Genomic DNA, 27,390 nt, shown 5'->3' with positions numbered 1-27,390 from the left:
AGGGAAAATAGAACGCTCCGGGGATCACCGAGGGAGTCATAGTTTTTAACCATTGCACGAGTAAAAGCAGTCAATATTTGTTTTATAACACCCCAAACATTTCTAAATACTGTACTATTATTATTAAGTTACAGACCTGAATGCTACAATCCACGGACGACGCGAATACAGATTGCAAACACTTTTGCTGAATGTGTTGCATGTCGTGTCGTGCAATCCGAAATGGTTACAGACTATTAATTTATCATACTCGTACACGCAACGGACGTCTGGGTACTGCAAGCCGTGTGCTAGTCTGTCGGACTAGCGCACGGCGCCATGTGCTAGTCTTCGGACTAGCGCATGGCAAACCGACGGCCGTCGTGTAGCAAAACTAAGACATGTCATGTGACGCGCTCTAAACCAATGAGCAGGCAGAATCTTTGCAAGGGGTGTTATAAAGGTTTTTATAACACCCCTTGCAAGTATTGTGCCTGCTCATTGGTTTAGAGCGCGTCACATGACATGTCTTAGTTTTGCTAGACGACGGCCGTGTGATAGTGCGTCGGTTTGCCATGCGCTAGTCCGAAGACTAGCACATGGCGCCGTGCGCTAGTCCGACAGACTAGCACACGGCGTGCAGACGTCCGTTGCGTGTACGAGGATGATAAATTAATAGTCTGTAACCATTTCGGATTGTCCGACACTACATGCAACACAGTAGGTAAAAGTGTTTGCAATCTGTGTTCGCGTCGTCCGTGGATTGTAGCATTCAGGTCTGTAACTTAATAATAATAATACAGGTTTTAGAAATGTTTGGGGTGTTATAAAACAAATGTTGACTGCTTTTACTCGTGCAATGGTTAAAAACTATGACTCCCTCGGTGATCCCCGGAGCGTTCTTTTTTCCCTCGGCTTCGCCTCGGGAAAATAGAACGCTCCGTGGATCACCTCGGGAGTCATAGTTTTAACCATAGCACTCGAAGCAGTCAATATTTGTATATTATCACCACTCCATTCTGCCAATCTGATTGGAGGATTAGCGCGTACTTGAAGATAAAGAATGATGTAGAGCATTTATAATGGGGTGAGCTTTATAATATATTGAACTATTTCAGTGCCTTATCGACATTTTTTTCGGTGGTGGGGGGGGGGGGAGGGGGGCAAGGGTTATGAGTAAAGGGGGTAAACCATTGGGTGTGTTTTTTGAAAACTATACAGTGTGAATTAATTTACTCTTCTATGATGTGTACTTTACCTTTAATACTAAAGAACTTGATTAGAGAAGTGCTTTATTTATGTAATTCGTCTATGCACAAAAGGGGTCTGGTGATTATTCATGCTCAAGTTTTCGAGGGAGCTGACTAAAAAAAGGCATATGAACATAACAACGATCGAATTTAAATCCATCTTTATTTAACACTAGCTTTTTGGGCAATAGATTGAATGGGCCCAAACAAGCAAAAATTAGCAGGATACCATTCATAAATTTTACTCGTGACACGGTATTTCGGCTGGTAACCTTATTCTGGTTAGCATATTTTTGCTGTGCTAAGCTACTTTTTGTGTGTTTAAGCAGCTCTATGAAATTGGGCCCTGAAGTATTCTATACAAGTCGTGTTCCCAACCCCCACTGTATCGATATTTAGACGGAATTCCAAATGCTTTATAAGTGTCAATAAACCAGAAATTCATTGACTCTTAATGTATAAACAGCTGCCGGTTACCAGACGAGGCCTCTGAAAAAATGTATTTAAAAAGTAAAGGACTCGATTGTTACGCGTAGCTCCGAAGTCTATTTGCCTTTCACCACGCAGTCAGCTAATTAAAGTTTTATAGCAAACTGCTACAAAATAATGATTGTGTGAACAGAAGGCAACCGAGTATGCATCGATCGCCAACAACGGGATATTTCTTGCCGTGGGGCGGGGGGGGGGGGGGGGGTCACGTGACCGTGGACAATTTTGCACCTGCAGGGAAATCTGCGACTGGCAAACACAGCTGCGTTTTTTCCCACCAACCGGATCCAATAATTCCACGGTGCTGTCTAGCTTGGTTTGATGGGACAGATTGTTTAGTTCCCATGTCTATAGGCAGAAAACATGACAACCTGTTGCTCTATACCGATTGTACGGAGAGGGGAGTAAAAAGATGTGTGTTTTTGTTGGTCTTCATCTTCTCGTATGGTCCATTTGAGGTGTTGATGTTTACCATCGATGTACATCACCGGTATGTACATTGACGACTGTGTATTGGTTGTCAGACACTGGTAACGTTATTGTCACAATTATTGCGTGGTTCGAGCCAACCCGCATAATGCGCTGCCTCTCTCTCTTCAGTCGTGTATTCACTGGAAGTCACTCGGCTCTGTTCAGCAGTCACTTACTTATTCATAAGCCGTCTCCATGTCTATCCGCATCTCTTGCTTTTCCCCTTAGTTACCCGCTGTTGCCGCCGCGAATTATCATGCTAAAAAGCTGCATATAAACTCCCAAGGGTGCGAGGGGCGATTGTGCTGGGAAACCATGGTAATATGCTGATCAACCCGTAGCGGGAGCAAGATAATTGTCATTTGCAGTTACAACTCGGCAGTGCAGGGCTATTGCTCACGCAGTATATGCACACATCACACAGAGAAACAAAAAACCCATTGCATCCAGTAACCAAGTCGAAGAAGAGAAACTGTGCTGAAAGACGTCGCTTTCGGTGAATTGCTCGCTGGGAAATGGTTAAGGCGATTCCTGCACATTATTATCAGACATTGGAATCTTAAAGACAATGTCGTCACAGGGTAGATGTAGAGCTGGCTTCTAAGGGACGACGAGTTCGTTTTACTTCAGGCCCGGAGATATCTATCCATTTTGATGGTCAATTAGTGCATGATAACGACGGTTAACTTCGAATGCTGCTTCAGCCTCGTAGACGCCATCTTTGAATAATAAAAAAAAGATACGAAGAAAACAACCAAATGGCAATTGAGTCACTGGGTTCTTCAGTGTGCAATTTACTTACCCATTTTGATCATCATCTCTTGTTTACTTTGACATTATGATTGAGCTGGGTTATTTTATGCTGGCAGTGTATACAGGCAACTCCACAACTTGTCTCAAAGGGCTCGTCGCCGGGCTTGAAATGCGTCGACCAGACTCATCGAGTTGTTGTGCGTCCGAGGATATCGAAAATGACATCTCGCCTGAAAGAAAGGGTGCTTGGTGTTCCTTCCACATCCAGGCCTTACTGTAGGCAACTCTGCATGAAAAATCCACTGTGAAATATTCCACCGGAAAAAAAAACACCTACTGCGTATACAGTTAGTGGACGGGGTGAGAGAAAAAGAAAAAAAACTGGAACTCATACTGTTGTATTGAATGTTGAATCCGAACATTGAACGCGGCAAGAATTTGCTAGCAGGTATGGCGCGGGGCAAATGTTGTTCAGCTGTACATCTCAAGGAGGATAATGCTCGTTTCGTCCTCCTCATCTTGTCTCTACTCATCTACATTCTCGTCGGAGCAAAGATTTTCTCTGCAATAGAAGCAGACCAAGAAAAAGTGGATCGTTTAGATTATAATAGGACAATGGAAGCATTCAAAGCAAAATACAATGCGTCTCTAAACATGACAGAATTCGAGGAGATCCTTGAAACGCACGCTAACGCGGATAAAAAGGGCTTTTTGTACGAGAAGCGACCACGGTGGGACTTTCCTGGAGCCTTCTATTTTGTATGCACTGTCGTTTCCACAATTGGTAAGTAAATCAAATTTAGGAAAATAACCATATTAGGCCCCCTATAGAAATAATAATTAAGAAAGACGTAACATCAACACAAGAAAGCGGTCTGAAGGATACAACTATCATTGTGGCCAAAACTTTCACAAGAAAAACAGAAAAAAAAAAACGAGAAAAAAATAACGGAAATGTTCTCGCATTGAACACAGTATATATACACAAATAATTAAAAATCATATATACACAAAATACACAAATGTAATAACATCCACACAAGAAAACGGGCTGAAGGATTGTGACCTACAATTTCACACGCGAGAACCTGGGTGACCATTAATAATGTCTCGCATTGAACACAATAATACACAAATAATAATATTTAGCACTCAAAAGCACACACAAATAATTGTACATAATTTTCACATTTATAATTGCATTTGCTTCTTGCCTGTAATGACACATAGGTCAACTGCAAGATCATCAAATTATTGTCATCAGACAACAACAAAATGGCGAACTGGTACGCACGAAATTCATTCCACCATTAAAATGAAACAAAAAACCTATTAACTCCTATGTACGCATTTTACGGTTTGTGTGTCGATTTACTCTCTAAAAAAATCTCGCAAAACTTTATCTTTTTCTGTTAACAATCACTGGTGCCGCAATCACAAATGACTTTACTCAAGTTACGCAACACATAAAACCCCGAAAAGAACATTTTGTTTATCATCCCTTGGAATTGTACTTCTGTTGTACGCCTCACTTTCTCCGACGCATAACCAATCGTTTGCTCTAAACAATGAACCACCTCAGTTCTTATAAAGAGCTTTAAAAAAATACAATAATAAGTTGTCCAGCATTCAAAGATTACTCTTAATAATTCTTCGAGGTTCTACTGGGAGATTTTGTCGCGCAGTCTGCTTAAAGAAGTTATGATTACAAGTTCATTTCAAAGTGCGACTTTCTATGGCAGGGGTTGCACAAGTTTTGCACAATTATTTTCGAGTTGTATTGCCTATTGCCATTAAAAAAATCCACAACAAACAGCGATCGTTAACAAACACCTTTCTTACCTCTGCTTTCATGTATTGGATATGAAAGTTTCACGCATTTCGTAATCTGGAGTTGGTCTCCACTTAAAAGTTTGTCTCACATGTTGAATTTGGAAAGATGAACAGCGACCCACCCCGAAAGTTAATATTCAGGTCTGGATATATCATATCAATTGAGAAACAGTCTGGGTCCAATTTTATGGAGTTGCTTACGAACAAAAATGTAGATAAGCACAACAATATAATGTTGATATCAGAATAAGGTTTCGTGCCAATGCCACATGTAGGCCTACCATTTGTGGCTGGTATCCTGCTACTTATTGCTGAGCAGAAAGATGTAAGCTAACAGTTTCTGCTAAGCAACTCTATATGCAACTCGGCCCTTAACGCAAAGGCAAACCAATAGACGAACCATTCCCATACGTAAATATAGTTATACACCGGAAAACAACAACGGAACAAAGGTGCGTGTTTCGTTTTGTTTTTCAGAAACGAGTATAACTCCGAAATTTAGTTGTTTCGGCCCATGGCTTTGCCTGATGATGCTTTTATTGTAAATACGAGCCTAATGCAAAAATCAACTCGTTTTTCAATAGCTGCTTTAATAATAAATTTTACAAAGGTTATTGTCATAGGGGTGACCGGACGTAATAATATGGGCCTTTAGGGAAACGCCATGATGGTATTATACAACGAGAACAAGTCAGATTCACGTCCAAATTTAGAAGAAAAAAAGTTTTTATTTGGATTCCTTTTGTACCGTAGCCTACCTACATGGTTAAGTTATCCTTCCAATCAAATGCGTTACTCTTATTTCGCCCGAATCATTATGTCTCCAACCTCAAACGCAATAAGCAATTTTGAGGAATGGTGAAAACCAAACAGTGCACTCCTAGTGTCCGGCATACCTCAAAAAGGCTATTGATGTATAGTCGCAACGGTTTAAGCAGCAGATTAACTTTATTTATCAATCTCTTGTTTTGATGCATGAATAATTGACTGCAAATTATCTGCTGAAGTTGATATCTTAAGGTCATTATCAATCACATCTTTGCATAATTTATAATTATTAATGAATTTATCCACACTGTTGAATTAGGGGGTACATTGTGTTTGAAAATGTTAATTAATCTGATGAGCTATAGAGCAGAATATACAGTGTATGATTTTATAATTGAGAGGAAAATGATTAACATTTTAAAGGCTGATGACGCATGTACAAAGCAGCATGTAAAACAGCAGTTACCATTGAAGCTAGAATTATCATAAACGCGCACACTTACCATCGATGAATAGAAATAATGACATTGCCAGCTTGTTAATCAATTATAATATGAGTGGCAAATGGAACATCAGCGAAAGCTTCCAACTTTGTTTTTTTCTCCTTCTACCAACACTGGCTTGATGGTTTGTGAAAATTAATACACCCTCGGCTGTACTGTGGTTAATCCCTCAACACGTATCTTAAAATAGTAATAACCTAACAATTTGGAATGGACTTTAAAATTTCGTTGAGAGACTAAAAACTGTCTATTAACGGTCGAACGCTGCAATCAACTCCGGGGTCACATTTTAATCAGGGGTGGATTTCACAAAGAGATAAGACTGTAGTCTTATATCGAGTTAGGACTAGTTACTCGTCCTAACTTAGGACTAGCCGTACGTTTTTTTTTATATCCCTTGGGACTAGTCCCAAGTTAGGACTAGTCCCAACTCTTTGTGAAATCGACCACAGGATCCAGAAGCACGCGAATAGTGGTAACAAAGAAAGAAGTGTTTTTAAGCGCGGATTCTTGATCGTACTTTGACCCTTTTCTTGAACATTTTGTTAAAGGTTCCGAGTCAGGCCTCCATATCCCTTTTGAGGTATGGTGGACACTATAGGAGTACCGCTGTTTAGTTTGGGTGGCTACAGACAACTTTACCCAAATCAGGATTACCACTTCCTCATAACACTCTCATGTCGCTCAAGGGTTGTTAGTTTTTTTTTTAACTTTGCAGTGTGAAAGCTCACAAAATCAGTCATACATGGTGATAACAAATGAACAATCCACGCTGGTAAATTGTGTAGCGAGGGACCCTGGCTACACTTTGGCCGTGTGAAAAGGGCTATAGTGTCATAGTATTGTGTCCGCCATACCTCAACATGGCTTATTGGACCCGGAACCGTGTACATTATGATCCGGCAGGGTTTAGAAAGTGAAATATGTGCTGTCTATACCTCCATATCTCAAGTTTAAACACTAAGGCTTGATCCTCTTGTCGGTTTTCTTTTTAAAATCTGCAAAATCTGTTGACTCTGACTGTTTTAAAGTAGTGTCCAGGGATGAGATTGTTCAGACTTTTGGTTGAATTCAGACTTTTTATGTCGGCCTGGTGAAGAAAATCAGACAATATTTGTTTCCACAAATAAAGAAATCCTGCTAATTGGTCTACTTCTCTAGTGCTTTGGATACTGTTTTCAAAAGCTCCTTGGAATCTATACCCACAGAGTTTACCAAACGGTAGAATCGCCATCATTTTAATTAACATACATTTGAATTTGTATCAAAGTTTCAGACTTTTTCGTTAGTAATGACTCTCCCCCCTGAATGTCGGTCTCATTTTTGAAGACACGGGATCATGTAAAACAGCCGTTGTGCTGATATGTATATCCCGTTCACAGATCATGAAATAAGTAATTCATGAATAATACATACGCAGTATACCAGCAGAATAACAATTTGAATACCTTGCTTACTCATCAAAGTATCAAAGTATAGCAAATCGTACTGAGAATTTGCTTTGTTCAAAATACTGCTATTTCCGAGAATATTGGTCGCTGCTCATCACTTCTTAATATTCGCAAACATGAACACGGCAAAACTATACCTGGGCCAAATTTCATTGCGCTGCTGAAGCAGATAATGTTGCTAATCAAGTCAGTGCTTTAGAAGAAGCGAGTAGGATACCAGGTACGACATTTTTTCAAGGCATATGGTCTTGTAACCTTGTTCTTGTAAGCATGACTTGGTTGTGTTAAAGTCACCTGGAAGTGGTATTTTTTCAAAATAAAGCTTTTGTCACTGTTTTGATGAGTGGAATGTGAATAAACAGTTAGCTAAGGTTTTAAAAAATCAGTTCTTATGTTATTTACAAATTTAAGAGTAGACCCCGACCCGAGAGGGCGCTGTTCGTGACGTCAATCGAGGCAGACTTTGCCTGTAATGCGTAGAGTAAACACAATTGTAAAGTACATGTACGGACCAAATCGTGAGTTTGTACGTTTCAAACAAATTTTTTTTTGTTTTTTTTTCCGGCAATGCCGACCAGGTGTATTGCTGCTGAATGCAGAAAAACACTTTTTGAAATGTACCAATTCACGACTTGGACGTACATGTACTTTGCACGTGTGTTTACTATACGCATTGCAGGCAAAGTCTGCCTCGATTGACGTCACAAAAGGGGTAGGCGGAGTCAGCCCCCCAAACAACTTTATATATTTTTTAAACATATAAATCGTGACAAACAATTACTAAAAAAATTGTTTTATTGTTCGTAAGCATATACTCTTATGTTTGAAAGAAAAAAAAATCTATTTCCAGGTGACTTTAAGCTGCTTTCTGTGCTTAAGCAGCTCTAAGAAATTGGCACCTAGCCTAAATTGTGTGGGTGTTTTAACTGACATGCTAGGAGCGTGATGGGTTCCCGTCTCATCGTTTAATGTAGATTTCTTCGCACCAACTCGAATACAAAAAGAAGAACAAAAAATTACCATCAAAATATAAAGACATATTATTAATGACATTTCAAAAGTAAGTGGGAGCGGGGGGGGGGGGGTGAGAAACACCTTTTCCTGAGTTGTTAGAGCTTCTGGGGACAATAAATTCCTTCCTTAAATCGGTCCATGAGTAATGTTGATTTGATGCCCGCAAATTTAAAATAATTACTCACATCTATGAATCAACAGTTTGCACTGGACAGCTGTTACACTGAAACATAAAACGCCAATGTGTGGATAATCATCGCATTAAATCATTTTTTTCCTTTAGAATTATGACTGGTGCGTCGTTTGCAGCTGACAGCAATGGTTGGAAATGGACATGTCATATTTACAAGTTTGTTGCATTATCCCTTTTATAAGGAACATAATTTATGCAGTGGCGCATAAGTTGTGAACATTTCATTAAAAGTGGCAGCCTGCATTTTCGAGTTATTGCCGAAAAACTGGTTATGTAATGTAATGTACACACAAGAAGAATAATCTGCAATTGGAATACACAATTTAAAAAGCGTGTTACTGTCAGTAACGTTTCTCAGATTCAAATTTTGGGGAATGAAAAGTGACATTTCATTCTCACAATGCACTGTAGGCTACTTTCAAAAGCTGCTGCACTTCTTACCAAGTAAGTTGTTATTGCCATTCATTTTTGAGAGTGACTACCAGACGTGTATCATTCCTTTAAGGATTTGTTTTCATACTCGAAATCTATTCTGTTTTTGATCGAACAGTAGGGCCCTATTGTATGACAGAATTTATGTGTTCTTCACGAAGACATACGTCACAGAACTAAGCATGCGCAATGTGTTTCCAACCAACCTAAATATCCAAAATGGCCGATACCGTTCAGTCGTGTATGGGCCTACGGTGAATTTTATTTTCATATTTTACAGTAATTGCCCTGGCTGCATAATTAATATACAAACAATACCTTCACATTTACGGGTAGGCATCCCGATCAACGAACGACACTTCCTTGTTAATAATCATAAGCTTTCCAATTACATGTTTGCTTTCATTTTAAAGGCACTGGACATTATTGGTAGTTACTCAATTTTTTTTAACATGAAGATTTATGGTTACGAGCAACGGAGAGATGTCGATAGTAAAACAAAAAACATTGTGAGAAACGGCTCCATCTATGTAACATGTAGTTTTTGAGAAAGAGGTAATTTCTCACTCAAAATATCAAAAGACTCCAGGCCTGAAGCCTTTTATTGGGCATCTGAAAGCACTCAAAGTTGTGCAACAAGGGTGTTTTTTTTCTTTGATGACCACTATTGAGTCAAATTATCACAAAATTTGTTATTTATGCTTATGTCCGGATACACCAAGTGAGAATACCGGTCTTTGACAATTACCAAAGGTGTTCGGTGCCTTTAAGGAAGCATATCTCCGTGTAATTTCTGACTCCTCACAGTATAAAAATACAAAATAATTCTCGTCTTACGAGTAAAGCTTATATAGATAAACATTACTAGACTGTCATAGATACAATGCTAAAAACATGACACTGTCCAAACAACATCCAAAACTACATGCATAAAATGTGTGGCGGCACGAACTCATGCCTCTTGACACTTTTCCTTTTGACATTTTTAAAGATAGAATTATGTGGATGTTGTGAAACCTACAGTCATCTGCAATTCTATTTGACGGAGTCGATTGTACACACTATCAGCGAGATAAGGCCACAGTTGGCTGCGCTCAACAACCATCATGTTTCCATTTTATGTTTTTGCAGTTAGTTATTATACCGTTAATGACGTAGGTAAAGAAGTAGTAATTTTTTTTAAATTGCTCTTTTTTTCACGCTATATTTTTAATATAAATGAAACATGACACGGGTGATAAACAACAGAACATACCACCATATTGCCGTTTGGATAGCAATAATGAAACGAAACGTCTTTTACGATTTTCACGGAAATACATAACCCGATAGGAGAATCTTTAATTGTTTTCTTTCTTTCTATTTGTGGACCTTCATTCTGAGTGTTCCAACCATCTCCCGGATTGCTGTTTTTATATAACAGATATCATTTTCCTCCGATTTAATATGTAGACAATTTATCTTACTTCTCAAAAATAAATATGTCGTTTACAGATAAATCTTCTCCGAGTCTGATTACATCTATGTAGAATTTTTTTGTAGAATTACACTAATGATATCAATATAAATAAAAACAAATTAAAAACACTTTAAAAATGGCATAAACAAAGTGATAAATGTATCTTATCAATATACCAAGCTAAAATCAGTAATGAGAGCACATTTTTTTTTCATTATTGTAAAACTTAAATTTGTATGAATTTAAAAGGTTAACATATGGAAAGGTTTTGACTACCTCTAATGAGTTGGGGTGGTTCTGAAAAAACCGTTGGTCAGTGAAACCATGGAAGAAGCAGAACCACCCCAACTCATTTAGAGATAGTCATTACATGGTGTTACCGCAAAACCTTTCCATATTGTATTTCCACCACGCAAAGTTTCAAATCCTACTTAAGATTAACATAGAAAGCAACAACAAAAGCACAACATAAAAGTAAACATCAATCACTATTATACATAGCTAAATAACAACGATCACTGTCAATATTTTAGGACTCAAACAGGAAACAGCGTTTTTGTTCATTTGTAAAGAACGGAAACGAAACGACCACTTTGTTCAATCTGAAGTATGAGTTTGCAAAAACAACAAACAACATCCATTGCTAATAATGTGTGTGTTAAGGGACATGCTGCTTTGGTTCAATTACCGCTATATACTTAATAATGCAAAGAGAAAATAAAATGTAGCTCTTGAATGAGTTACTGGTTATAAATAAACATCTGCATTTTGGCTTTTGCATAGCAACAATTACTTCATCGGGTGCAATAGCAGTCGCTTTGCTTCAATGCATCTGATGAACTATAGCTGTTGCTATACGAAAGCTAATTCAGAGTATTACTAGTTAGTCATTACAGCGCAACATTTTATATGTCTCTTTCCATTTACCTGACTAACACGGCTACCCACCATTTACTGCAAGAAATTTAGGATTACACCATGTAGTTGAGTTTCTCTTTTTGTGTATACCGGTCATGACTAGTTCTCAGTGAGTCCACCGGTTCCTTTGGAATTACTCATATCTCCCCTCATAATATAGAGAGATATTTAACTTGATGACGCCGCATTTTTTTAAAAACATTATTTTCTTCCCCGGGCAAACCTTCAAGTTTTATTCATCAAATATAGATATTCAAATTCGCAATAAAACAACATCTGGAACGTCGTCGATGATGTGCAGGATTGTTGTCAAGAGTTTCACTGGGCGTTACATACGTTACAGGCATGTACTGTATGAACATTATTCTTACAACCGTCTCGTCACACGAAACACCGCGTCTTTAAAAAGAGTATGCAAATTATTCACTTCAAGCAAATTATGTGAACCTATGAGCGTTGTCTTATGGCCATTCAAGGCAAGATGATCTATGGCCATGAACACAAGAGGCATATTTTCCTTTACACTATGGTTACAAAGATATGATCACATTTTCCGTTAATATTTCCATGGGTTTACCTTCACATATATATCATTTTGCATCTTGTTTTGCATAATTAATACTCATAATGATACCTTTCACCCTATATACTGCAAGTTTGTTTTATCATTGTGGCATCAAAGTGATATACCAACTATTATTTTATAAATTTAAAAAACGGTTATTGCATTTGTTCAACTGCTGCGTCTAGTTTCCAACCCAAAGGTTACTTCCCCTTTCGTATATAAAAATGATACTAACGATGTAACATTTTATGTTAATTAATACAGATTTGATACTGAACAAAGGGCGTTCAAAAGACCACCAAAACCTTTATCTCATGTACAAACCCAAGTAAGCTTTTACGTAAAAAGATTGTGGTTTTACCTGTCAGTTTAAAATTCACAGAACAAAAATCTCCACACAGAGTGGCTTTAAAGGCATATTGCAGAAATTAGACTTGTCCCTTAAGGGGCGGGACGCGGGTCGGAGTGGAACGACGACATGAGGGCATGGGTTGTTCATTAGTTCACTGTTAGCAAGCACACGGGGCCTATGGGGTTTATTCATGCAACACATGTACAGATCATTCAACGTGTTAGTAAGTTAGCAATCTTTCATTTCACATCCAGCCCTTAATGTTTCTCGGGCTCGTACATGCGTTGCATTTCAGTCGCCCACCAAGTCCCGGCGTTGATTTCTTACTATTAGATTTTCGTTAATTACTCCGCTGTTTGACCATGGTTTGACAAACCTATGCGGAGTTTACACAAGAGGGATTAAGCAAATACAGGGCGACTGGGGCGCGATGCGTGGGCGGTGAGCTCTGAATAGAGAGAGAGAGAGAGATGGGGGGGGGGGGTAGCGGGCACGAGACAAGACAAGGCAGAAACGACTTGACTTTTTGTGTGATCACGACACACCTTGCGCGCGCATGCATACATCGCCATGGAAACGGATTAGTGTAATTGTAATGATGTGTGATGTGTACAACTCGTCGTGATGTTTTGTGCTGTTTATGTTTAGGCCCTAAGGCTCGTTTGTTATGGAGACATTGTATGTAGTTTTTTTTCTCGTATTTTATGTCTGGTTCAATTTGTACTGTTTTGTATCCTCAATTTTAGTGTCCATCTTCACTATAAATTTCAAAGTATGCTACATTATATGTCCTTTTTTATGGGGGAGGGGGTTAAAACTGAAATAGCATTTATCCGATATCAAATTAGGGATACAAATAATGTATCCGATATCAAATTAGGGATACAAATAATGTATAAAATATTATGGCCATATGCTCTCTCTATCCATAATGGTACAGACTGGTTTTAGACTAACGATTCGGGATTATACTTTTAGTATTTTCTTCTTTTTATTCTTTATTTAATCGTCTATACATGAAAGGAAAATATATATTTTATTAGCCCGTGAAAAGTCTGTAATGATAATTTGTCAAAGTTTTTCATTTATTGTATTGTATAGATTCTTGAATCACATTTAAAAACAAAATCTCAATTTAAAGGTTTTTTTCCCTCTTTCTTTTTCGCACAATGAACGCTTCGGGGCGCCCTTTGGGTGTGACAAGCGCAGTTATGAGAGCAACATTATTATTAATAGACCTATGTGAAGTCTTCACGAAACATAGTTTGTCAGTCTATGACAAAGTGACAAAATGAAAACTGGTAAAAATTAACCCTTCTTAAATTAAACCTCAAAGAAAGAAACATAGAATATCGGCCAAAATGAAGCAGGAATGTCGTATTTTCCTAAATCTATACATTAACTAATTCGTGGGTATGTCGTGATGAGACTTTTGCTGCTAAAACATTGGCACAAACAAATATATCATTCAATCTCATTACAGTGCAGGCGGACAAAGTTGCTATAGAAAGACCTACAAACATGTCAAACTGCCTCATGTAATTCAATGTTGGTTTGAAAAGGTCGCGAGTGTCTTCGTTCTTAAAGGCACTAGACACCTTTGGTAATATTCAAAGACCAATATGGTGTATTTCAACGTAGGCCTTACATGCATTAAGTAACAAACCTTTGAAAAATGTTGCTCGATTGGTCGTCGAATTTGCAAGAGAATAAAAAACAAAACAAAAACACCTTTTTTGCATGACTTTTTGTGCTTTCGGTGAGAGCTTCGGTGAGCTTTTTGTTTGAGTGAGAAATAACCTATTTCGCAAAAACCTACGTTACTTCAGAGGGAGCCGTTTATCACAATGTTTGATACTATCAACAGCTTTCTGTTGCTTGTTACCAGGTAAGTTTTTGTGTTAAACAATTACTTTGAGTAATTACAAATAGTGTCCGTTGCCTTTAAAGTAGACGAATAGCCCTTTTGCACATTTTCAGCTGCCTGTACTTAAAAAGACATTGACCTGGTTTTGCTTTCAAACAACAATTTCAACCCCTACAGACCTTCTTGTGTTTTCCTTGCTTAACTTGGAAGTCATATTGTTTACTAAACTGTAAGACAGCAACCCTTACGCCCACAACATGCCTCTCAGTGAAACATAGCCCCAAATGGTAAAATCCTTATGGATTAATCCTCGAGAAAGATTTGCTCCAGGACACCGGGTCAAACATTCAACAGGTTTTCAATAGGGTGTAGAGTGAATTTCGGTGTGGAGTTTTTCTTTAACGAGTATTTCCACGTACGGTCCAAGTCAAATTTTAGGGGCGAAATCACACGGTTAGGTTGAGTGTTTGCTTTCGTCAGGCAGCGTGCAATCCACAAGTCCAACTTCCCTCCATCATCCTGGAGTAGGCCTAGTCATTAAAAGGCTCAAGCGCCAGTACAATCGTCCCTGGAGCGTCTGGCAAAACCTGTTAAGGAGGTAATCCGGTCTGCTGAAGGTTGCCTACAACACAGATGATCCTCTCTTGTCTCCTCCACTCAAAGCTTAGCGTTGTCTTCCATGCGTTCCCCCCTCATATTATCTGAAACTCCTGGGGCCCCCTCCGTTAAAGTCCGTAGATCAATATATGTTATAAGCGAATTGCAAATCAGGGAAGAAATCTCTTTTGCTGTAATGTTGGGAAATTGTTGGGGGCTTTGCGGGGTAATAGCAAGATTTAATAGCCCGTGGGCCGATTACTCTATGTTGCTGTGTGTGTAAGTTGTTTTGTTATACCTTTTAGTGATCAACATGCCCCCGAACGCAAGAAATGCGACGAGCTCAAAAACAAAATGGCCGCGGGAGCCGAGCTTGGTATATACGCACGGTCTATGTTTGGATTCTATTTATAGCAGATCGCATAAGAGACAGTAATTCTGTTGCTTTAGCGTGCGGGTGCGTCGAATAATAAAGTAACCTTCTGCTTATAATCTGCAATGGCCAAATGATTTCATCGTCCGTCATTATGAGGATACATTGTAAGTGAGCTGTAAGGTCTGCATATTTAATTTCTTTGGCATTTAGGTTGATTTTTCAACAACCATGAAACCGTCGGGACTAAAAAAAAATTGTTAAAGGAAAGTAGAAACGTTGAACCACAACACCGTTTTTGTGAAGAATAGTTCGCTTCCATAATACTTTTTTTTTGCTTTTTAAATAATGTTTCAATTTATGCAAATGACTGGCCAAATCATTCTCCCGCTCTAGTGAGAATGTTCCGTCGTACAACAGGTTTATGTAATTAGCGAAATAAGGTTCTTGTGAGTTGCATAACTAGGTGGTCAGTGGAATGAAAGGCATGTTTCTTTCAGTTATATGGACTTCGTAAACCCGATCAGCACAGTACAAGTTGGAAAGTTAAACAAAAGAAACCTGGCTGTAAAAAGGGCACATTCTTAGCTCTAGAGAAATCTTAAAATCTTATCCTCCACACGTCAGAGCCACAGAACAGATGACGATATTCATCACCATCTGCATCAAGAGACCCGTCTAATAACGGATTGCAAGTTAATGCCTAAACAATTAATTTTCTGGCTTCCTTTCTTTCCCGCACCGGGTTATCGCTTTTTTTTCGTACACGGCATTAATTCACGGCTCTGCGACAGGACGGTAATATTCAGCCGAGTTTTTCCCGCTCAACGCGGGTCCGTCAATCCGTGCAAATCACTCACGACCCGACGTGACAGTCTGCCCTGCTAAATTAAGATTGGATGCCGACTGCGTGTAATTCAATGGAGTCGGGTTGTGCATATTATTCATAAGCTATTATAAGTAACGTTTATTGCCATGAAAATATTTAGATTGATTTCCCCTCTGCCTTAATTCTGCCATTTTTTTTAATCCGGTGCATGATAATATTTTTAAGAAAAGCAGTAAGTTTTCGATGGAATTTTAGACTAGTGTCCGGTTACTTTATTAACAAAAATATTTATAACAGTTTCCAATGCATTTTTTTTAAATAAATATTTTGACGTTGTAAGTTGTACTTACCTGATAATTTTGCACTTGGTGATAATTAATTCATTTTTTTATTGGCATTATATACATTATTTGCAGTATCTTCTCTCAATATATAGACACATCCAACGTTCAACAAGCATCCTTAAAGTGATAAATGCAGTAACCAAATTCGGGTCCCAGTGAAAAGAAAATTATAGCAAGACAAAAATAATAGAAAACGAAATGCCGTGACACAATAGAGCTACCCTGACGCCACTAGCAGGCTTTGCCGAGTGGACAAATCTAGCTGTAATATAAACAATCGCCTTGGAAATAAGTATACCAACACAGAAACCATTATCTTACGAGCTTATTGAGCCTACGTTAATTTATAATTAATTATTTATGCAGGCTCCCATTATAAGCAGCATAGCTTATACGCACTGAGAAACAATACATTGTGGAGGCGAACGACGTTTTACAAAATATCTACCCTAAGCTATTTCTTTTCTGCACTACGAAAATGCCACTGTCATAGTGCTTTTCAATTGGAGAACCCTTTGTTCTTCTAAATCGATTAAAAAGAAAAAAAATCCTTAAAAAATGTTTGAGGATGGCAATTGTTTATACCTACAGAAACAAGTGTCTTACCGCAAGGGCCTTTGAGAGACCAAACCTCAAACTCATAAAGCTGCTTAAAGACACTGGACACTATTGGTAGATGTCAAAAACCAGTCTTCTCATTGGTGTATCTCAACATATGCATAAAATAACAAACCTGTGAAAATTTGAGCTCATGTCGTCGAAGTTATGAGATAATAATGAGAAGAAATAAAATCCTTGTCACATAAAGTTGTGTGCTTTCAGATGCTTGATTTCGAGACCACAAATTCTAAATCTGAGGTCTCGAAATAAAATTCGTGGAAAATTACTTCTTTCTCGAAATCTACGTCACTTCAGAGGGAGCTGTTTCTCACAATGTTTTATACTATCAACCTCTCCCCATTACTCGTCACCAAGTAAGGGGTTATGTTAATAGTTATTTTGAGTAATTACCAATAGTGTCCACTGCCTTTAAAAGCAGAAAATAATACTTAACATTTCTCTGCTAAGCAGAAAAGAACAGGATACCAGTCACGAATTCGACTTGTGTCAAGGCAGTTTGGCTGGTAACCTTTTTCTGTTAAGCGTACTTTTGTTATGCGTAGCTATATGTTGCTTATAAGCGGCTCAATGAAATTGGGCCCAGAACGCCATAACCCGTACTTTCCTTGAATGGCTTTGTGTTGCTTTGGAGTTTACCGTGGCAACGACTTAACCCATGCAGCTCTAATTGCACGATCAGCATTATTTAATACGTATATATGAGTTTTGGCAGTGGAGCAGGTCTAATGCATTTACCTAATGTGTCAAAAGATCCTTAGAGTGATGTACAAAGCAGATTTTATTCACTCACTCCTCCAACCAAGGTAGTCGCACTTTTTGCTTCTTGCTGCAAAAAAAAGTGCCTTAGTGGGTGTTTTGTTTGTTTGTTGTTTGTTTGTTTGTTCGTTTCCCCCCAAATGGACATGCCCAACAAGGCCTGATAGCTGACATCAAAATGCATGCATGCAGAGCGAACCACTCAACGTCAAACATTTAGCTGTACGCCCACACACTTTTTTTTAATGCTAAAACGTTCATGGAGATTCATTAATTAATGAAAGGTTGAGTCTGAAAATAATCCACAACGAATGTTCGGGAGTTTTTTTCACAAACGAAGCACAGCGATCCAGAATGAAGGAAAAAACCGAAAAAACACACAAAAAACAGCAGACAACAGGGCCGATCTCATAATATAGAAAACCTAAACCAAATTCCCACGCTGTTTGTATCTATACGTAATATCGTATGACCTTCCTTGTTCCTTATTCAACCCCAAAAACTTGTCTTATGAAACTGTCAATTACTAATATTGCTTGTTTCAAACAGATATGTAATAATGATAACCAAATAATGTGTTCATGGGTGACAACCAAATCAAATAAAGGTATAAAATAAGTTTGGGGGGGTATCAATATTTTTCTCAAGAGAAAGGTTTTTTATAACCCATATCATCTCTATGAACTTGTAGGAGCAGGCCCTCAGGACGAACACGAACTTCCATCCTTTCCAAACGTAAGAAACGAAACATCGACGTGTAATATAATACCTAAGAAGTTAATTTGTTCTGTATATACACGACTGTGCCGTCCCGAGAGCGCCTTGGCTTGCAGCAAGCACACCGACTTACATGCAAGCAAGGTAATCTTACCACTCAGTAACCATGGCAACTCGGATAGTCTAATCCTTCACCTATAAAGAAAACTACACATAATTTATTCCATTGAGATGCATGTACAGTTGAAGACTTCTCTTGAAATGCGATTGAACAAGCCGGGTATATAAGGAGGGTGGCTTGACCGTGATTGCAAAAATGAATTTATAATGTTTAATTATAGAAATTGGCCAAGGGGCTTTGCGTCTAACACCGTTCAGCTAATCACCTTATTTTTAAGCTCGATTTTAAAAATAACTTGAGGATTTTTTTAAAGAGCTGTTGACTTGCTATATTATTATGGTATAGGTTATATTCGAAGTCAACCAGTAACTATTAATAAACTAAGTTTGTTGAAGCTGTTTGTGTAATCTCTAGTTCTTAAGGAAACAAATAATATTTCGTTCCTCGTAATGTTATTTAAACACGTTCGTTTGGGGTGGGTCTGGCATTTTTTTTTTTTCTAAAGTATTTTTTTGTCCTGTTCATTGCTTTGGCTGCGTGTAAGTTCTGTGTCACGCATCCTAATTGCATTGCGTTATGACCGTCTAGAAAAAATACGAGAAACTTCTGTGATGGCTTTTTGGTTTGCTCAAGTTATTTCATATGCATTGTTAGTGGAAACCATGACAACCAGAATTTAAGGAAAGCTTCATAAAATGAACATCATCCGTGGCGATGTTGTCAAAACATTGTAGGCCTACATCACAACGTCATAATATAGACTGTCCCAGGATGAATTGAAGAATACTTTACACAAATAAAGTTCAGACGTTCTTGGTACGAAACAGTAATCATTAATGCGATCGTTTAGCCAGTGTTATGTGATGAGAATAATTATAGTCAATATAATGTTCAAGAAACATTCAAATACTCGTTGGTGTGGGTACGTGGACCTTATCTTTCAAAGTATACCCGTCACTGCCACCCCCCCCCCTCCACCAGTGCTGAAAACGTAATTAACATTAATTACACTGAACAAATTAATCCAGATTCATTATAAGCATTTTCTCAGATGTAGTACTACATAAAATTAGTAATCCAACTCAAATGTACATACTAATTATCAATATGGGTTCACTTAACCACAGGGGAAGGGGCCAGTTCTCTTTGCAGTTTCATAAGAACTAGGCCGAACAGATTTATTGATTAAAATCAATATCCCCTAAATCCGGGCATTATGCAGCAGCATTCTCCATGCAAAGCAAGCAATGCTTCCTTTAACCACACTCGTCCTGAAATTACATCCGCGGTTAGGGTCTTGTGATCTCAACATTTCATAATTCCTTCCAATCCCCAGGATCCAGCGAATTGAACGCGGCCCGTGGGCAAGAAGAAAGCTATCCATCTCCCCTGACATGCTAGCGGACGCGGTACGCTGGGCACCTACCGTAACACCAATCAAAAAAGCCCACTGTTGATTGGCGATGTCTGTAAAGAGATACTATAACAACAAAGTGTTTTTTCAGTTATTTGTTTGTTTTATGTAGGAACCTTTTTTAGCACTGCACTATTAGAAACAAGAGGTCCACATTCGAATGATTCGCGCCAAAGTTGTTTTCATACAATGTCTGGTCAGCGTATAACGAAGTGTTACACAATACATGAATGTTTGCATAATTTCATCGAGCTGCCGAAACAGTAACTGTTGCTTAAAGCCATTATACACTTTCGGTAAACAGTATTGTCCAAGTCCCACACTTCGTGTATCATAACTTATATATAAAATAACAATCCTGTGGAAATTTAGGCTCAATCAGACATCGGAGTCGGGAGAAAATAACGGGAAAACCCACTCCTGTTTTCGCGCGTTTCGCCGTGTCATGACATGTGTTTATAACAAATCCGTAATTCTCGTTAACGAGAATTTATATTGTTTTACCGTTTTCTCAAAAAGTAAAGCATTTCATGGACTAATATTTCAAGAGAAGTCTTTCACCATTACCTTCTGTAAACCCTGTAAATTATTTGTAAATCTGTGAACCTTTTTTTTTTTTCTGTACCGAAAGGGTCCAATGGCTTTAACATATTTCGGCTTAGCAAAAATAAGTAGGATACAAGTCTCAGACCGTACATGTAATAATATAGTAATTTGCCTGGTAACCTGACTCTGTTAAGCTGAATTTTGATGTGCTTCTGTATATGTGTTTATTAAACAGCTTTGTGAAAAATGGTCTGTCAGATATACCCAGATAACCAAGGCACTTCAGGTAGAAACAAGCGAAGACGCATGAAAATTAAACACAAATTAAAGCATTAGAAATTAATTTTAATACAAACCACAATTTTCGAAAAGAAACAAGGCATGAATTATGCAAAATGACAACACACATCGTGCGTCAGAAAACAGTTTATAAAAAAAAAATCGTATATGCAAAATTCCATTTGGAGTTAGGATATTGAATAATTAATGTTGGCTTAAGGGCATGGGACGCGATGGAGATGTCACATAATGCATGACTCTTTGAAGACCCCCCCCCCCCCCACATTCCCACTAGATGTTCTGAATGAATGAATTTAGTTGAATGTTACGGGCTACATTTTGTCATGAACGCTGTTGGAAGAAATGAAGTTTTTTATGGGGGATATGTTGGATGTTTTAACCGGTAGTTTGATGGGCATTCTCTCGCACCATATAAAGCATAGGCCAACTATCTTTGAAATTTAAGAGCTTAAAAACAACATACATTCAAGATCTACTTTAGTTTCAAGTGTCCAGTTCCAATTCCATTGTACCTAATAACATCAGGTGCTGTAGTTCTCTTCCATTGTTTAAAAACTTGCTGAAAACTCATTTATTTAAATCCTCTTACACTTAGCTCGTTTCATGTCTTGACAGTAGATTATTCATTATATAATTTTTTATTATGTTCTACATTTTTTAATTTCTTTATATGTATTGTTTTTTGTTCTGCGCCTCGGAATAGGGTCTTGTCACTAGATAGATGGCGCATTATAAATGCATTATTATTATTATTAAGTATAAATTCGTTTGTTTTAAAGACAGTGGCCACTATGGGTAATTACTCAAAATAATTATTAGCATAAAACCTTTCTTGGTGACGAGTAATGGGGAGAGGTTGATGGTATAAAACATTGTGAAAAACAGCTCCCTCTGAAGTGCCATAGTTTTCGAGAAAGAAGTTTAGAACTTGAGGTCTCGAAGTCAACCATCTAAACGCACACAACTTCGTGTGACAAGGGTCCTTCCAGCCTCGGTTTGGTTGCAGTGATTTGAATGGGAGAAAAATCAAGATGGCCGCATCATGATAAAGTTCTAACACCTACCACCCTCATAATTATATACCGAGTCCCCCCTAATTCTGTTTAACTAAAGCAGTGGGCGCATTGACTATAGGGTGAGTGACCGTGCCATATACAAATCACAGTGGCTTATTGCTGGGAATTATCAAATGCAACATCTGTCATAATTCAAAATTGTCGCATTCCAATTTGAGGGATTATGCAGGGATCCAGCTGGTCATTTATCGACCCCCCCCCCTCCTACTTGCTCGTCAGGATTTGTCCTCCTCAAAGGTGTTGACAAAAAAGGTATCAAAATAAACCTTCACTTCACATGAACGTTGACGCCTCTGCTGGAAATTGCGCGGGAAAATATTAATAAAGGAACAGTTTGCCCTTCAAGAAGAGGCCAGAATAAACATGGCAGGTCTGGATGATAATATGGCGTCTTGATCGCTACCTTCTCGTTTAATAAACTAGTAAACATGTTTTTATTTTCAGTAGATGTTGGTTTTGCATCGAGGATAAAGAACATAATTTGTTTTTACTCCAACATGTGTTAAACATAGAGCTATATATATTGCTCTATGGTGTTAAAGCACTGTACTCAGTACTTTTCCGAGTTCTTTGGAAAGAAAATCCACTCTTGCGGTCGTTGGTCTAGTGGTAAGACGGTATCTGCTCTAGCAATGCAATAGTCGTGGTTTCGAATCCCACCTGAGTGATTTTCATGTGGATTTTGTTCATGATGTGTATATGTTGTTTAAAGGGGTATGTGTATATGTGTACACTGCTGTTAATTTTAGAATGGGGCTTTCGTTAACTGACCTTTCACACCGGGCACCAGCGAATATATCAAGCTAAAGGCCTAATTTAAGTTTAGAACTAACAATGCTCTAACAGCTTTTATTCGTAAATTTTGCAGATCTTTTATAAGTTCTGTTTTACTCTTAGAAGATGAATGATTGGTTCATGTAGGCTTACTGTGAAGTGTAACCTTATATGAGGGCTTTCAAGGAACCCAAGATGACATTCGGCGTAGAAATAATTATGATAGTTTGATTTCTAAAAGGTTGTCCTTAAAGTATTAGCAAAGCTGGACTATTCTTTGATTACCCATGCACTGCCGAGAAAAAAAGCAACAAACTAAGAAAAAAACCGTCAACAACGAGTAAACAACTGCACCCAATGTAATCGATAAAAGCAGAACATCTCGATTTTAAAGACTGAATATTTAGTAGTCATACATCAACCATAATCAAATCAAAACTTCTGTTCCCAGCAGCTAGCATTTCTCAGCACAGTATTGTGGACGTTTTAGTCAACATGGCGTGTGTGTGTGTGTATTTGATTGATCTGTCTTGAAATGCCAAACTGTGATTTACTCCGAGAAAGAGACAAATACACATTCACGCTAATCGGTAGCCAGCAAGATGAAGCAAATTTGGGTCCGAGAGGTGAGCAAACACATGCTGTACGGCCTCGGTTTTCCCGAAATGAATCCATTTCCCAGAGTCACATACACCTCTTCTTTCCCGCCGACATGAGAAGAAATACTTATGGACGGTTAAAAACGGCGCGAACTTCGGTATTATTTGTCGGTGTGGACCGTGGGCGGTTTCTGCTATGGGGAATAGATAAAGATATTCAAACAGTGAATCTTGTAGGTGTTTTTCTTTGCAGAAACAGACTTCTGATACATGGTATAGTGAGTGTTTTTTGTGGAAGGATGAAATCCTATAATAAGCAGAGTTTGAATTATTTGGAGTTAAGAACACTTGGAGAGATATAAAGGGAAGAACTGTAATCTTTCAGATGAGGGAGGTTTGGGGAAGACACACCCTGGAAGATATGACATGAGCTGTATAAAAATCGCATGACATAACATTATACAGTTGCGTGGTCTATGCACTAACAAACAACTTGTAGGCCTACATATTTATTTCATTTATTAACCTTTTTATAGACTGTGCATGTCTCGCGCATATTCGAGATATTTAAGGCAATCGCACAACACTCAGTAAACACAGTGTTGTCCGAAGGCCCACACTTCGTGTACCACAATTTATAAATTTATTAAACAAACCTGTGAAAATTTAGGCTCAATCGGTCATCGGAGTTGGGGAAAATAAGGGGAAACTCCACTATTGTTTCCGCACGTTTCGCCGTGTCATGACATTTGTTTAAAATAAATCCGTTAATCTCTATATCGAGAATTGATTAATGTTTTCTCAAAAAGTAAAGCATTTCATGGAATAATATTTCAAGGGAAGTCTTTCAGCATTACCTTCTGTAAACCCTGTAAGTTATTTGTAAATCTGTGAACTTTCAATCTTTGCTCTGTTCAGAAAGTGTACAATGGCTTTAAAGTGCGCAAGTTTGATTCCCCTAAAAAGTTACTTTTGAGATATGCATAAGACCTATCTATTGTGCCTGATTGGTCAGATCTCTTTCTTTCAGATTTTATCTTTCCCCTTTATATTATATGAAGAAAAAACAAAACATTTTTTAAATAAACATTTTGGCGAGGTTGGTGACGGGCATATCTGTCAGATCGGAATTCGTCAAAGAATTTAATTTCTGAAAATATAACAATAATCTTAATTTACAAAAAAGTGTTTTAAACGACAGCACATTTTTAAGAACGTGGTCCACAGACTAGAAATCAAATAATATTTAGGCGTAATTATTATTCCGTATTCGAGCGGGTATACGTAAGTAAGCGCTTGGAGCTGCGAAACCAGACAAGACGTTTTTATCGGCAGCTGATTTACAGTGCATAATCATTTATAAACGAACGAATAAACATGTAGGCCTATACATTAACATAAAATCCCACACATTTTATACTTTACGAGGTATACTGAATTATACGAATGCATGTATCATGGGACTGATGAACGGATGTTGTTATAATGATGTTTATTTGCAGTTCTGTTTTTAGCGCGTATTTTGCCTCATTATCATCTGAAATTATTTCCTCTTGTTTTTGTTTGTTTCATGTGTTTTTTGACCCTATTTTTGAAAAAGTAGCTTTTATTTCCTGTGTACAAAAATACAAAACAGCAGCAACAAAATGAATATTTTATTTTATGTTATTTTTATGAAACAGCTAAGAGTTAGTTTTGGAGACATGTTTTCTGTAATCCTCGGGGCTTATAATGATATCGCGTATTCCTCTTGGAGCCATTGTAGTAAACTTCTTGAAATCCCCTTTAATAAATTGCCCAAACCCTACAATCTACAACAAGAAGAAAATTAAGACCATTTAAGGCAAGCTATTAGACAATCTATGCAAACCAACATTGTCCACAGTCAAAATGTCGGACAATCGTGTTCAACAGGAAAAAAAATGTGGATAGGTAACAAACAAATCGAATTGCGCCTCTGGCGAAATTCAATTTCAGCTCGCGTACCATATGGTCACAGATACCCCGATCGGTGTGTTGTATTTGCGCAGATACCGCGTGCCCCGCCGAAAATTCAGCCGTTGTCAAGCCTACCGGGTATTCATATTCCCTGCTGATCTTTTCTTAAAAACAAAAGGTACCCAATGATAGTAATTAATTCCACCCGAAGGGTAGGGGTAGATATCGAAAAGTGAACTACAGTCACGATTCCACGCAGCCGCTCTGTTTGCCCGTCTTTTTCCGTGGTCACGTTTTGGCGCGCTTTTGCAGACGACTAATTGTATTATATGGGCGCATCATGTTTTTTTCTTCCCTCCATGCAGCGGTGGCTACATGTACATACTGCATAATATGCTGTACATCATTTATCAATACTGTGTCTGAGTGGAATACATAAGTTCAAATTAGTCAGATGATACATTTTCTTTTCGGCAGTTGTTCGATGGGAGACTCCAAGAGAGAATATTCTAAATCCGAATAAACCGGCCCGGCAAATCACAATTTGAATTTATTTATCAATCAAAGTATGGAATAGAAATCCTCATCCAAACACGGTTCAACAATTATTTGCATTTTAAGAAAGTCACCCTGGAAAATTATTGTTCTTGTTATCAAAAATAATTTGCATTTCGGTATGAACAAATATCCACACGTAAGATATTACGTAATGATTAAAAATACATTTTATCACCTATGCATTTTACTTTTTTTTTTTTGCTGGCATGTTTTCTTTCCATATATGGCTATACCGATCCAGGCACTGCCTTAAAAGCTGCAGTTTCAAAAGGACAATGAATGAATTTTTCTAAAGAAATTCAGGTTTGTATTTTTATAAAGTTGGTTGCATTTTGCTCTCCATTTAACTTCGAAGTAACGTTTTATATAAAAAGCAAACGTGTATAAAAGTTGATTACCTCACCTGAAACAAACAAACAAACAACCTAATTGATACAGACAAGAGAAATATACACGCGTGTTCTTGTGTTTGTCATACAAGGTCGTCTCCAACCCTTTGCCGGTAAACTCTGCCGCGCTAATTCACCTAAAAATAAACCCAACGACCTCCCTCGCCATTTTAGTGACAAGACGCAAAACCCGTATGAGACACCCACGAACCTAGCACAGATGTTGTTTGTGGATGACGCCATCTTCTTCGTTTTTACCCTCGAGTCATTTTAAACAATGTAAACCTAATTAACAGAAGCTGAAAGGAAACCAAAGTTGCTTCTTCATGTCTGTATTGATTATTAGTATTTTTTGATATTTTTTTTTTTAAAAGAGAGCTCGTTGCGTCAAACCTCTTTGGCGACTGACACATTCCGTCCTTTTACATTCAAGGCCGCCATTTTGTTTAGCTTTGAGTCGCAGCTTCATCGCGACAGACACGCTTCCATTCCCTTGAGGGTAGGCCCACTGCAAATATTTTGCAATGTGCAGTAACTATTGCAAATGTATTTGCTTACCACACATTACCAGTTAAACCTGTCACAGTCTGTCACATGGCATTCTAACCGTTAACCCCGTTCTGCTGAGCGAGACCATAAACGGTTGGCTGAGAAAACGTGTTTTTCAAGTACGATTGAATTGGCCCCAGCGCTCATATTGAGCGATTGGAAGGCAATACCTTGTAATTGGCCCGTTACCGATTTTCACACCTCGACCGCGTCTATGGTATATAGCGTGTCTCTCATTGCCACCAAATCTCAGTAGATTGGGCACCAATGTAGTGTGCCGTCAAGAATGAAGGTTTTTTTTCCCCGCCAAAAACAATGTTCATCGCTGATGAGAGGACTCCAAAGGGTGTCAAAACCCATAAGAGATCTTCGCTGGTATCCATCCCAAGGTACCCTCAACCCAATTTCGGGGGGTAATTGGGCTAAATAATGAGGTAGAAACACGCTTTAATGAAACACAAACAACATCTGAACGTACTATGATATTGCCCTTTGCATGAGCATTTTTAATCTGGTATCTTTTAAAAAATAGTTTGGTTTGATTACTTGAACACCAATCACGGATAAAAAAAAGAGATTAATGCATGTGATC

The 27,390-nt window shown here is 38.1% G+C and overlaps 1 protein-coding gene across 1 annotated transcript in view; it reads left to right on the top strand.

Moving 5' to 3' along the window:
- Nucleotides 1-2,501: 2,501 nt before the first annotated feature.
- Nucleotides 2,502-27,390, top strand: part of LOC139946028 (potassium channel subfamily K member 13-like) — a 50,745-nt gene continuing 25,856 nt past the window's right edge. Inside the window, exon 1 of the mRNA XM_071943651.1 lies at nucleotides 2,502-3,726. Within this exon, the coding sequence (XP_071799752.1) occupies nucleotides 3,348-3,726 (379 nt within the window). The 5' untranslated portion in view covers nucleotides 2,502-3,347. The remainder of the gene's footprint in view (nucleotides 3,727-27,390) is intronic.

The sequence above is a fragment of the Asterias amurensis genome, chromosome 1 (genome assembly GCF_032118995.1).
Source record: "Asterias amurensis chromosome 1, ASM3211899v1".
In the NCBI taxonomy this organism is placed as follows: Eukaryota; Metazoa; Echinodermata; class Asteroidea; order Forcipulatida; family Asteriidae; genus Asterias; species Asterias amurensis.
Note: the sequence above shows the minus strand (reverse complement) of the source record. Positions and strands in the feature narration are given on the sequence as shown.